Source organism: Populus trichocarpa, chromosome 1 (assembly GCF_000002775.5).
Source record: "Populus trichocarpa isolate Nisqually-1 chromosome 1, P.trichocarpa_v4.1, whole genome shotgun sequence".
In the NCBI taxonomy this organism is placed as follows: Eukaryota; Viridiplantae; Streptophyta; class Magnoliopsida; order Malpighiales; family Salicaceae; genus Populus; species Populus trichocarpa.
In genome coordinates this window covers 13,649,575-13,662,886 of record NC_037285.2, presented here as the reverse complement: position 1 = coordinate 13,662,886, position 13,312 = coordinate 13,649,575, and the positions used below count along the sequence as shown (strand labels likewise).

Here is a 13,312-nt window from a genome sequence, read left to right as displayed (position 1 = left end):
TTTTTTTTATGTTAAAAATGTTTTGATACAAAATTATAAGGCAAAGGCAACCTAGTAACAACCAAAAAAACATTGTAGTCGGGACTTTGAGTTGCATAACAAAGGCCAAGTCCCTTCCCCACTACAAAACAACGAAAACAAATTGTAGACAGTAAGACTTGGATTTGATTCATTAAAAAAAACTATAAAATATAAAAAATTTGCGTGTATTAATGAAATTATGTTACACATCGCATATTAACAACCATATCTAAGGAGAGCAGTTGTCTGGGTTGACCTATCTGATCAAACAAGACATTTGGAGAGTTATAACCATTGAAAACCAGATCTCTAAGATCCATCGGGCACATTTTCCCTTCTTACACAAGAACTACGTACACTGTGTGTGTGTGTGTGTGTGGTGTTGCTATGTAAAGAAACATTAATTTTATTTTCTCCAATAAATTGAGATTATGTAACAAATATAAGAATCAGATTTGATTTCAATTGCTTTTTCTGTTTTCTGACAAAGAAAATAATTTAAAAAAGGTGAGAAACTAAGAACCGGTTGTCAAACCTTTTCAAAATCAAAATAACTGGTTTTCCAAAAATTGTGACATGATTGTTAGTTCTGCTTTCCTCAATAAAAAAAATTAAAAAAAGTGGGTTTTTTTTTATAAATATTTGTGTTTTCAAAAATTCAAAAACAAATACTTCTAGAATCCGTAGTTTTTCTTTTGTTGAAGATAGCAACAATCACTAGTGTGTTGGGACTGTGAACCATATTGGTAGAGTTAGAGAATCCAACAAAACCAACTCCCTACCTCAAAATTGAGGTCAGATTGCCGGGGCCATGTTCCCAGAAGCCTAAGCCTATGTCTTGTCTTCATCGAACAGACCTCCACCTTTCATGCACACCTTTGCCATTTCTCCAATCAAACATTTACGCTTAATCTATTGACTAATCCCAGCTAATAACACAACAATACAAGGTTCTTGATAGTAATGCGAGGAGTTAAAAACATTATTTTGCACGCACCATTGATATTAAAAGCTCAAACCCCACGTTCACTCCCCCTGCTGTCTAACATCTACACAGAAGGAAAAAGAATACCATCTACTAATTACTATGCACGTCTTCCCGTGCAAATCCCTCAGTTTTCGAACCTGACCATGTTCACTCCTCCTGTTGCTTTCCTTCAAAATACAGCCAGCTTTTCTTAACTGGCTTTTCATCTCTATAGGTTATTGTGTTTTGTATATATACATTCCCTTGCCCCTCCCCCAGACATCTCCAAGCTCTTGGCGAGCTTTTTTTGGGGACACCTCTCATAGCTTACACAAAATCTACTAGATATGGGTGAGATTAAGTTCCAAGTATACAACAAGTGCAGTACCGGGGCCAAGACGGCCCCTGCTACAAGGAGATCTAAGCATAGCTTCACCAACAAGTGTGCGGCCTTGGTTAAGGAGCAACGTGCTCGTATCTACATCCTACGCCGTTGCGCCACCATGCTTCTTTGCTGGTATATTCAGGGTGATGATTAGCCATCTAGCTATAGCATATATATACTACTACTCTAGCTATAGCTGTGACGTATATTTCTTGATTTCTTTCCTTGCCCTCATATAAATTAATCTCTTACATCATGCACAATAAGAGCTCCATATATCTGGTCCAGTACGGTTTGGTTTCATGGGGTAAGGGTGTGGTTGCATATCCGTTTTCTCAAGCTACACAGAATTTTCTCCTTGTAAGTGCAACAGTTCCCTCTTTTTTTTACCTGATTGGAAAGCAATCCATATCGGGTTTCTGGGGGCACAGACCATAGGAGATCGGTTAATTTTTACTGCTGCACTCTTTCCTTTTTCACCACCCAACTGGTTCATCGAGTATATATGAAGATCAATGGAGCTGATTAGGAGATCAATTAATATAATATGGGGGGACACGTCTCTCAATCTTTTTTTTATGACTGTCAAAGGTTGTTTGTTTGCCTGTTGATGGAAGCCTTAATTACTGTAACCTGTACTGCTGTTCTTTTTTACCTGGTGTCTCCCTCTGAATTAATCAATCTTTTTTGGGAAGTAACATGCTCTAAGTTTGTAACAACCAGCAAAGAATATGAGGGATGATTGTAAGTTGTAATTGCTGAGTTGAGTTTGTAACCCTGGATCATCTGTACTATTTTCTATCATGTTCACTTTGAACTGAGTCTCTGTGATGTGATCTTTGTACAGAGCTCAGTTCACACGCCACCTACTTCTTTGTACGTGAACATGGAAACTGTTGGCAACTAATAAGATTTGTGATCAAATACATATTGAATGTGTTTAATTTCTATACTTTACTTCCTAGTTCTAAGTTTAATGAGCACCTTGTTAAAAATTTAGCTTGCTTCCTCCCTAATTACAGATACCTAGCCACCCATGTTTGTCATTTATATTAGCTTAAGAAAATAATGTTTATCATATTCATTTCTTTACCTAGTAAATTAAAGATGCTAGTTGTAATTAGCACTTATTCATTAGTATGTTTTATACATGTTATTTTTATTTAAAATCTATGTTTAAAAAGGGTTAAAGAAAGGATGATATCCAATATCTCTAGGCTCGGCTACGTGTTTAAGTCTAAATACATATGGGTCTGACAATATGTCAGATCTAACATTTCTGGGCTCAGCTATGCGCCGAGCACAAGTATACGGGGATCTGACAAGCTGTCAGACCTAAATTCTTAGGCTCGGCTATGCGTCGAGCCTAGATGGATGTAGAACTAATGATCTTTCTAAGCCTCATATTGGGTCACAAGACTTCGTTTGTTTTTTCTTGTAACCCTTAACATAAAATATTAAGGTCAGGGGTACTCATATCTCTACACCCTCCTAGGTGTATAAAATTCTTTAAAAGAACTTGTCATTTATCCCTCATTAATGATGTTTAAAGGATATTTATCTCATTAATGATATGTACGTGATATTTATCTCTTTTTAATGCATGTTTCAAAGATATTTTTTCTCGTTAATGTTATCAGAGCAAGATGACACTTTAACCCCTCATCTTCATAAAAGGACAAGACTCGTAGGTTATAAAGATCCTATGAATCCTTCAATAAAAAATAGGTTCACGATCTTCATTCTTTACAACATATTTATTTTCATAGTTTCTCCATAAAATATCATTGTATTTTCTCTAAAAAAAATACACACTTAAGCATTCGAGAGTCTCCAAATCCACCAAAAAGGATCTTTAACAGGTATCGACTATTAGTCATTATGGTCAAGAAGAATGAATAAGGTTGTTAGAACCAAGAGATTAATTGATTATCCAAGACATAAGTTTGCCCCTAAGATACTTGGGTTTTTTGGGACATTATCAATGGCGTTGTCTGTGGGAATTGATAAAAAAACCATTAATTGTTTTTTCTAAACTGGTTTTGACATCCCTTATCGCTATTAATGACAAATAATCAAGACACACCTGGAATGAGATGGGTCACAGACCTCCTAGTGATTGCTGGCATAACTACTCTGTCGGAACATCCATAACTTTTCAATCAAGTCCAACTCCTCATTGAGGTGGTGCTAGTCAGTCAAGGAAATCATCAGGTTGATGAGCCGAATACAGTAACCGGGAACCAACCTCTATCATGGTTTTTAGTGGCCTCTGTGTAAAATTTGTATCACTTCTGAGCACCAATATACTAGCAAAAAAAAAACTCTGCAGACCTATAATGTCACTCAACTAGGAGGATGATGTTCATTATTATAATCCTATTGATGGTACCAATAAATTTTATCAATAAGAGAGACTACTTTAATGATTAAGAATGTTATAAATCAGCTTGGGAGGCATGATCTACCACGAATACTAGGTGTGTATTGTTTACAAGGGAGTCAGAAGGCTATGCAACATTTTATTGCTTAAGCTAGAAAGTGATTTCTCCTATTTTGCCCAGGGACTTAGTGAGACAAGCAAATTTGAGCTATATATTTTTGTCAACTTCATGAATAACATTGGAACCTCGAGAGCTTAAAAGCTTTCCACAGGTGAAAATAGAGTTGGTTCAAATCGTAAAACTTGTGAAGTCTCTTTGAAAACTATCTAAGGAAAAGTGAGTCAACTACCTAAAAGACATATACTAGAGAAAACTCTATTCTCTCATCACATATGGAACTCAAACCACAATCTCAGTAGAAACTAGATACCCAAGCCATCGAGTTGATTATACCTTAAAGGGTAATAAAATGCACCATAGTCAATGACTAAGAATGTAAGTTTCTTGTATATGGATTAACTTGTTCAAAGTAATGATATTTATTTTCTCCAGGTGATGCTTAAGGAAAATGACCCCACAACCTTTCAATGATGGGATGGACTCAACCTCTCTAGTGCAATTGCATAATTTACATTGAAATGGATTAACTTAGTCTCCCTAGAGCGATTGCATAATTTATCTTGGAAGGGATTGATATAGTGTTCCTAGTATGATTGCACAATTCTCTAAGGATGAAATAAACATTGTCTCAGCAATGAGAATTGACACGATCTCCCTAAAAATACAACCCACAGCCTTCTAATGATGGAATGAACTCAATCTCCCTAATTCAATTGCATTATTTACCTTGGAATGAATCAACTCAGTCTTCCTAGTGCGATTGCATAATTTACCTCGGAAGGGATTGATATGATCTTCCTAGTGCAATTGCACAATTCTCCAAGGATGGGATAAACACTGTCTCAGCAACAAAGATTGACATGATCTTTCTAGGGCAACAACCCATAGTCTTACAAGGATGGGATGAACTCAATCTCTCTAGTGCAATTGCACAATTTACCTTGGAAGGGATCAACTATGTCTCCCTAGTGCAATTGTGCAGTTTACCTCGGGAAAGGATTGACATGGTCTTCCCAGTACAATTGCACACTTTTCAAGGATGAGATTGACAAGACCTCAATAACCCTAAAGGATTTTACTTCATCTTAAAAAAAATAGCACAAATCTTCATGTGATGTTAGAAACATCTCAATGATCTGTTGGGAATATAAGGATATACTTGCAACCCAGATCTTTTCTCTGCTTCAAGTAGGGGGCAAATCCTACTAAGATTAGGCAAAATTCAAAGCTCGATTCCTGCCAAAATTTGATAAATATTTTTCTAAATATGGACATTAAACCTATATGAAGTTTTCAATAATTTCTTAAAGGTTTTTGGACCCTGTACAATTTTTTTTATTGTGGGTGTATGACCCATACAAATTGTCTAGAGAATTGCTTTAATATTTTCTAAGTATAAGTGTTGGATCCATATAAAATTATAAAACTTTTTTGACAAGCCAAAGAAACTTATTGAAGGCGGATAAAATTATCTCCCAGTTAGGGTGCAACTGGCCTAGACCCAACTAGAGTATATAAAAACTTCCCTTATGAATCCTTAGATAAGGAAAGTGTACCCTAATGCATACATGCAAAAGAGGGCTGCAATTTCAAAATGACCATGGGCAGGGCTCAAGGTTGGTTGACTAATATGCTCATTCTCGGCAAATATTTGAACTATGTACTCTCCTGTCTACCGATCGTTAACAAACTTTATTTCCTTCACCTCTATAGTGATAAGGGCATCATCGTCGGGGGTCTAAGGTAGCCCTTCTCTCTCCTGAGGTTCTCTAATAGCAACGGGGTAAGAACTTATATAGGGAGAACTACTTTCCCCCTACTAGAGATTGATGTTGGGGTTCTACCCCCTCTAGTTCTCGGGCCTAGTATAATGGACTCATGTCCCATGTATTTTCTCCTAGTCTTAGGTTGAAACCTGAACTCCTCTTCATAGGTAACAACGTCCATGTTTCCAAGGACAAATATGACTCTTTTTAGGTCCATTTTTATTCAGAGTAAAAAAGAAAAAAAAGATTAAGGTTTTGGTGGGAAATACCTAGAATGACAGTTTTTTTTCCCATATTAAAACAAAACTGGCTTAGAGTTTTTCAACAAAGCTGATTTTCAAAAATTATAAAAAGTGAAAGTAAAAGAAAAGATAGAAGCAAGAATGACTATGGTTATAAAGAAAATAATTTTTCACCCTCACCTTTGGATGAATGACCGTTCATATCATCTCAAATCTTCAGAAGTCTATTCAATTGTTGCAATGAATGTACACTGTCGTTTCGTTTCCTAATGAACACCTCCTTTTAATGAAGATAGGCCACCTGGTAATCTATTTCAAATAAAGACGAGATATGTAGCCATAAAAAATCTCAACAATTCTGCAAAGACACATGTCATGGGAAAGGTAAAAAGTCTCTAATTAATGGGACATACAACTCAGGTAAAAAGACTTTCATTAAACCTAATAACCTTTTAGAATATATGTATTAAATACGCAAAGACTTGAGGGGTTATTGATGGATTAACGTGTTATATACATGTTATTTTTGCCTAAAATCTATGTTTAAAAAGGCTAAAGGTAGGGTGATGGCCCAACATCCCTAAGCTCGGTTACGTGCTGAGCCCAAGTGCATGTGGGTCTGGCAAGCTGCCAGACCTAACATCCTTAGGCTCGGCTATGTGCTAAGCCCAAGTATATAAGGATCTGAAAAGCTACCAGACCCAATATCCATGGGCTCGGGTACACGTCGATCCTAGATGTATGTAGAGATGATGATCTTTTTAGGCCCCATATTGAGTCACAAGAATCTATTTATTTTTTCTCGTAACTCTTAACATAATATGTTAAGGTTAAATGTACTTATTTCTCTACACCTTTAGGTATATAAAAGTCTTCAAAAGAACTTGTCATTTATCCCTCATTAATAATGTGTGAGGGATATTTATCCCTCTTTAATGCATGTGTAAGGGATATTTTTTCTTATTAATGCTATCAGGACAAGATGACACTCTAACCCCTCCTTTTTAAAGAATGACAAAATTCATGGGCTATAAACCCTTATAAATCCTTCAATGAAAAACAATTGTACAATCTATATTTTTTAGTCATATTTATTTTTAGAGTCTCTCAAAAAAATATTTATTTAAATATTTGAGAGTTCTTATATCCATAAAAAAAAATATTTTTCAGGTATCAACTATCAATTATCATGGTTAAGGAAAATAAATCAAATTATTAAAACCAAGAAATTAACTGATTATTCAAAAAAATAAACATTATTTCTAAGCTACTTAAATTTTTTTTGAAACAGCTTCAACAATGCCAGCTTATTGCTTCATTTGCAATTCCGTATCTGCTTCAGTTTGAATTAGCTTTTGAGTTCATTTTCCATCAAGAGGCACTTTTTAAGTTGCTTAGATATATCCTTATGATTAATGAAAGGCATAAATTAATTTTTTTTGCGATTAAAAATCCGAAACCACCTTGAATCGCCGGGCATGAGGCTATGACATGAAAATTGAACTGATGCATTGAAGCTTTCAATAATGGGTTTGAACTGCAAAACTTGATTGATGCATTCAAACACCACCACCACCCACTCCAGAAACAAAAAAAAACAAAACAGATGCAAACAAGATGCTGATGCAAGTGGAAACACATGGACCGAGTCTGAACTGCGCTTCGGCCAAACCAGCACAAAATGAAGAATTTTCTACTCTCTGAAGATAATACTGAAAAAATTGTACAGGTGTTTTGCTGGAGGCCCCACACTAGAGGTCTTCTCAACCCTCCCTAAGCTCGTCGTTGTGAGGGACTCATCCTATTATCAGCTATGACAAAATCTAGAAACATCAAAACGTATCAGATCAGTGCACTGGGTAAAACCAACTTATAGTAGGAGCTAACTTCGGCAATTTCATCCCTCCTCATATGCAAGGAGTAACAACTGAAATAAATTTAATCTTTCCATGAATATGTTCTTGTCTATCATCACTTGTCGATCCAATCCTTGAAGAGTAACATCATGTAGAGAGGTACATTTACAGTAGCAATGACTGTGACCATTTGGAATGTCCTCACTAGTCTGTGGATAATGATTTTTGTCTTTGATTTGCTGGTTCTATGTGATAGTTTATCAAATCCAGTATCTGCATTTATGTCTATGTTCATAGAAACTTCCATGTTCCGAGGAGCATTTTTTCTTGCAGTTGGGCGCATCACAGCATTACCCCTGCATCATAGAGAGAATGAGAGACATAAATCATATAAAAAAACAGTAATTTCAATTAACATCTGCATATAACAAGTGCACAGGAGACTGCAAGTGCTATTCGTATTTAGTGCTATAAATAATTGAGATGATGTAGCAGTGAAAAACCTTTCCACTGAAGCTTTATCGCTTGGATGTAGAAGAGGGGTGTCGCGTGCTTTCTTTACAAGGTGCATCGATCCTTCTGCATCCCACATCATCTCATATTCACAATCCTCATCTTCAGTTTTCTCTTTGGTCCCTTTGAACATGCTGCTATATAGTCTGATAGATGCCATTAAATCACTTAAGTGATGCCCAAAATCCACGCCACTTGTTGGCCACAAGAGGAGAGTAAGAAGGGTCAGAGCAAAGAGGGAAAGATACCTGACAATTCAGCAAGTAAACAAAAGGGGACAAATAAATTTCTTGGTAGTAACCTTTTTGTTCTTTGCTTTTTGCATGGATAAACATTATTTCTGATAACACTATCTACCTCCCCAATCTATGCTAACTATGACTATTATGATCAGGAGGGAGGGTTACCATATGTAGATGTGTGTTTGCATTGGAAGAAAGCACAGCTGAGTCATCACTGCTGCTTCTGGGGCGGATATATTGGAACTTGCAGAGTTAGTAGCAGATAACAGCATGAAAGAGGGATACAAATTTCCCATCTGCCAACTTAATGTCCCTACAGTGTGCTGCATATTTTCATTAATCAAATATATTATCAGCAGAAGCGTATTTTCATAAATCTGTCATATTATCAGAAAATTTATATATTCAAAAACATCAGGTGCTTACCTCCTTTACTGGCCCAAATTTTGACTCATGGGTCACTGAGCACTGGTCATGATCATGGCCAGATAAAACGAGTGCCTGCAGAAATCATACATATTATTCTGACATCTGCCCTTAACACATGCTATCAGTTTCAAACACATTTCTTCACTGGAGTTGAGGGAATTGTCGCAAACACAGAAACTTCTTTCAGGCCTCTTGGACAAAAGGCCATAACATAATGCCAAGGTAGGTATAAGATGGATCCAGGAGATGATGAATAACTTACAGGTTTGATCATTTCCAGCAATTGGTTTGAAGATTCCTCGGTAAGATAATTCTGATACCTGCATCATCAGACCACTTGTAAAACCATAGCCCAAAAACATAATCAAGTTCTACAATTTGATGCAACCATCTGTCCCCATTTCAACAAGACAAATGATAAGAAGCTTACACAATTTCATGATTGTGAGCAGAATGTGAGATCCGCTGAAAATGAAACAGAAACTCAGAAAGGTAAGTTTCCAAGAGTTCACAGGAGTGCAAGCATTCAGATCATTAACCCTTAAGAAACATGAGAATCTCTTCGATGAACATGGAAAAAAAGGAGTATATAACACAAAACAGAGGATTTTTTTTTTACTTCACAAAAATTAACAAAAACAAATACCTGATTGATGATCGGGGAACTACGATGAGGACCACAATAAGTATAATCCCGCCGATACAGGGGAATATGGCTCAACAATACCCTTGGAAGTAATTGAACATCTAAAGAAATGTTGGGAAAGAAAAACATGTGAATTGCTTTTAAGGGCAAGCACTTACTTATCAGTACAAATAATAGAACGGAAAATCTTCTGGAAAATATCAAATACCGATGGAGGCATTTTTTATGAACTCCCAAGACATTGATGCCAGATTCCCTTGCGGCTGCCCTGGAGATTACACAAAATAGAATTGCACAATGACTACTTTCCCTACAACCTTCAGTCCCAATTCTAATTCTATTGAAATATTTGTCTATACTTGCATGCTTAGAATAAAAATAATAGCCACTGTCATACATAAGCCATTCAATGCAGCCTCCAAGTAAAATTATCTCATGCATGATAATGCAAATAATGAGACATTATATGCTCCCACATCATAACTCATGATATTCCTGAAAGTTCAGTGAGTATTAGTCTGCAAGGGTCAGGTTTTAATGTTTCCTAGCATTGAACAGGGTTGTACAATTTTCATTCTCAGATAATACAATATCATCAGTAAATGTCAGTGGTTTCTTGTCAAAATGGTTTCTCTAACTGATTAGGCCAAAACCCACAATAAAATAATTGAGCATGAAGATTGGCATATTGCTTGCTCCACAAAAACTTCACTAATACAATTTACTACAATCAATTAAATAACTTCTCACTTACAATGCCAAACCTCAACTACACCTAAGAAAGTCTCAAAAACGCTAATAGAGTTTCTTTCAAAAACCTAAAAAAAACTCTTAAAAAGTACTCACTACTGTAAACTACAGCTGCTACTGCCTTCTCACGTTTATTATTCTGCCACAATAGAAATATGTATATGCTAGAGGTGGGTCAGTTGGCTACAAAATCTAAACAAAAAAAGACAGTCTTCTTTCATCACCAGATAGTACACATAAGAGGGTTTTGGATGTGAGAAGATTTCTGTAAACCCATGCACCTATAACCAATTCAAGACAAATTTTCAATAATCGTCACCTTTTCTTGAATTGTGTCATATCAACTTGCACCAGATTAAACTGACAAAAAACATTTCACCTAGCTAACTTGACTTGCATGGTTGTAGGTATTGAGCAAGAGTGGAATTACAGAATTTAGTAGAGATACTTTGGTGGTGAAGAAATGAAGAATCGATTGTCAAGAATTCGTACAAGTTGATGAGAAGCACAATAGATATGGAATTTGGGGTGAGTCTTACAATAAGCAAAAGACAGTGAAGCGTTATTCCCATCCACGAAAAAGATTGAACATGGCAAAGTTAAGAAAGATATCCATGTTAATGAACATGGTAAGAAAGGTATCCATGTTAATGAATGTGGAGAAGTTAAGAAAGTGTAGGTCAAAAAAGGATATAGGAAATAAATTCATGTAAACAAACTCGAGGAAGTTATCCAAATCCAATTCAAGCCAAGATGGAGATTGTTAAAAGTATGGCTTCATTTGATTGGTGGTTGCATGAACTTATCATTCATTTCACTACACACCAATACCTCTCGCATATAAGTGCCTAATTTAACCATCATCTGTTGTTTTGCTTTATTTAGCAAAGTATCAAAGAACTGTCTTTCATTTGTAGGTTCTGTAGCCATCTGACCCACTACTAGTATATTATATGTTTGGACAAAATGCAAAAGTTTTTTCATGGTGAAGAGTAAATGGCTTCTTTATTTTACCATCTAGAGTTTGGGAATCAACCGCAACAAACTCCACTTTTCCAATTGTAAACCGGTGGTTTCTGATCCCAAATTCTCCCTCATAGCGCTCAACCACCTGTACAAATGTTAAGAGTATAGAGTGATACTCAAAGAGCAAACCAAAAGGCAAATTAAAGAACATAACTAAGCCATTATCACGAAGTCTGTGATAATCTTTGACCAAATTGCAAATAAATCATCAATCAATTAAATAACATACGACACAGGACTTTACTTAACACGGAAAATAAAGGAGAAGAACCAGAATTGATTAGAACAGATGCATCACAATAAAAGTCAGGGCAGTATAATGGTAATGAAATCGTGCCAAATTACCTTTGGGTTATGAGAGCTGATACTTGCATAGCCGATATCATGGTTTCCAGGAATGAAGTAAACCTTGATGTTTCTAAGTATTCCATCGTCATTCAGCCCAAAAATGTGTTTAAATCGATGTAAAGATTCCTGCCATCTTATCAGTTAAAAAATGTCAAGGGCATTCCTCACCAGAAAACATACCGAAGACAAGAATAAAAAGTGAATATTGGAATAAAGATGAAGGGGAAAAGCCACTAACATAAAAGTCATGCATTAACATGTTTTTGATGGAAATATCCAAAATCAAGTTTAAATGCACACATAATCTACAACAACGAAGAGAAATAGAGATTTGGTGGCCTTACTCTTCATCTGATAAAAAAGGCCCCCCATCAAAGGAATCGCCGAGAAACAAGACGACATTGGGTTTGAAAGGGAGGATAGATGCAAAGAATGCGCGGCGCATGTATAAATCAGCATAGAACTTCACAGTCTCCAAAAGAAATGATTTTGGAGGTAGACCAATGGAGGTTTTGTCCATTAGCTGTCAAGGATTGAAATCTTAGCCTCTAAAACCCCAGCAAAAATAAAATAAAAATACATGTTTGATAATCTAATTCAAGAAGAAAACTCACCTGTTGGTCTGTTACGACAGCAACCTTAACATAATCCGAGGGAGATTGAACCCCATTTATCTGAAACATAATATCAATTTTACATGATATTGTCAATGCAGCTAATGAGAGTTTTGCATTTAAAATAATGATCACACGAATTCAGATTTTGAGACCCAGACTTTATTTCGTACTGTTAAAAAAGAATCAAAAGGAAAATCGAAATTCTAAAGAAAGAAATTATAATTGACTAGAGATCTAACAAGCCCGTCATCATCAATTATTTATGGAGAGAAGCAAAAATAAAATAATAACAGGAAATAAATGATTGTTGAAAGTAAAAGGAAAGAATTACGGTAGAAGTAGGAGGAGAGGAAAGATGAGGCCAGGAACAAGAGGATTGAAATGGAAGCCAGAAGGCAAACATCTCGCCGTAGAGCAGAGTGAAAACCCATATCCCGCACAGTACCAGCGTCAATTTGTGATGCTGCTTCATTTTTCTATCTACTTCCTTCCTTCCTTCCTGGTAGAATTGTCTGCTACTGAACAGTTGACTTGTGCGACACCTAAAAGGGAAGGACTCCAGAAACCAGAGGGGTCATCACTCATCAAGCAGATCGTTGGTTGTAGCTGGTAACTTGTAACACAATGAAAAAAAAAAAAAAGTTGTTCTGATCGGTCGAAAGACCCCCTTCACTTTCGGTCAAACATAAAAGCCCCTAATCTTTCAATTCTCTAATTTTAATTCCTCAAACTATTAGTTCGGGGGAATGCTATATTTGACATTACGGTATAATTATGTTTTTAAGTTTTTAATTATTATTTTTAAATATATTTTTAAATCGTTTTAATATATTAATTTTTAAAATAATTTTTAAAAAATAAAAAAATATATTTTTTTAATATATTTTTAAATAAAAACACTTTAAAAAAATAATTTCTATCATATTTCCAAACAAGTTCTAAGAAAATAAAATAAAATAAAATAAATTAAAAATAAAATGTTCCAAAGGATATTGAAAAT

At 35.6% G+C, this 13,312-nt stretch overlaps 2 protein-coding genes across 4 annotated transcripts; one reads left to right on the top strand and one right to left on the bottom strand.

Moving 5' to 3' along the window:
• Positions 1 to 1,041: 1,041 nt before the first annotated feature.
• On the top strand, positions 1,042 to 2,301 carry LOC18094655 (small polypeptide DEVIL 22). The gene has a single exon (XM_024581742.2). The coding sequence runs from the start codon at positions 1,336 to 1,338 to the stop codon at positions 1,525 to 1,527; it is 192 nt and encodes a 63-aa protein (XP_024437510.2). The 5' UTR covers positions 1,042 to 1,335; the 3' UTR covers positions 1,528 to 2,301.
• A 5,266-nt stretch (positions 2,302 to 7,567) lies between these two features.
• LOC18094654 (uncharacterized protein C630.12) lies at positions 7,568 to 12,980 on the bottom strand. 3 transcript variants are annotated; one of them, XM_024593882.2, is made up of 13 exons: positions 12,644 to 12,980; positions 12,310 to 12,369; positions 12,040 to 12,218; positions 11,693 to 11,828; positions 11,336 to 11,432; positions 9,780 to 9,839; positions 9,572 to 9,672; positions 9,356 to 9,390; positions 9,188 to 9,245; positions 8,923 to 8,997; positions 8,662 to 8,819; positions 8,245 to 8,448; positions 7,568 to 8,097 (listed from the first exon to the last, which is right to left on the bottom strand). In XM_024593882.2, the coding sequence occupies exons 1-13, from the start codon at positions 12,782 to 12,784 to the stop codon at positions 7,857 to 7,859; spliced, it is 1,545 nt and encodes a 514-aa protein (XP_024449650.2). In that variant the 5' UTR covers positions 12,785 to 12,980; the 3' UTR covers positions 7,568 to 7,856. The 3 variants fall into 3 exon arrangements, with proteins under 3 accessions (XP_024449650.2, XP_006369065.3, XP_024449651.2); XM_006369003.3 differs by having other exon boundaries at positions 8,245 to 8,502; positions 12,644 to 12,975; XM_024593883.2 differs by lacking the exon at positions 12,040 to 12,218 and having other exon boundaries at positions 8,245 to 8,502; positions 11,693 to 11,821; positions 12,644 to 12,976.
• Positions 12,981 to 13,312: the final 332 nt, after the last annotated feature.

What these genes read in the sequence shown, in the direction of transcription:
- LOC18094655 (XM_024581742.2), top strand. Translation starts at nt 1,336, where the DNA reads ATGGGTGAGATTAAGTTCCAAGTATACAACAAGTGCAGTACCGGGGCC.
- LOC18094654 (XM_006369003.3), bottom strand. Translation starts at nt 12,784, where the DNA reads ATGAAGCAGCATCACAAATTGACGCTGGTACTGTGCGGGATATGGGTT. An exon ending in CCTCTCCTCCTACTTCTACC is followed by an intron (nt 12,370 to 12,643) that starts GTAATTCTTTCC and finishes ATTATGTTTCAG; the next exon opens with ATAAATGGGGTTCAATCTCC. An exon ending in CTGTCGTAACAGACCAACAG is followed by an intron (nt 12,219 to 12,309) that starts GTGAGTTTTCTT and finishes AATCCTTGACAG; the next exon opens with CTAATGGACAAAACCTCCAT.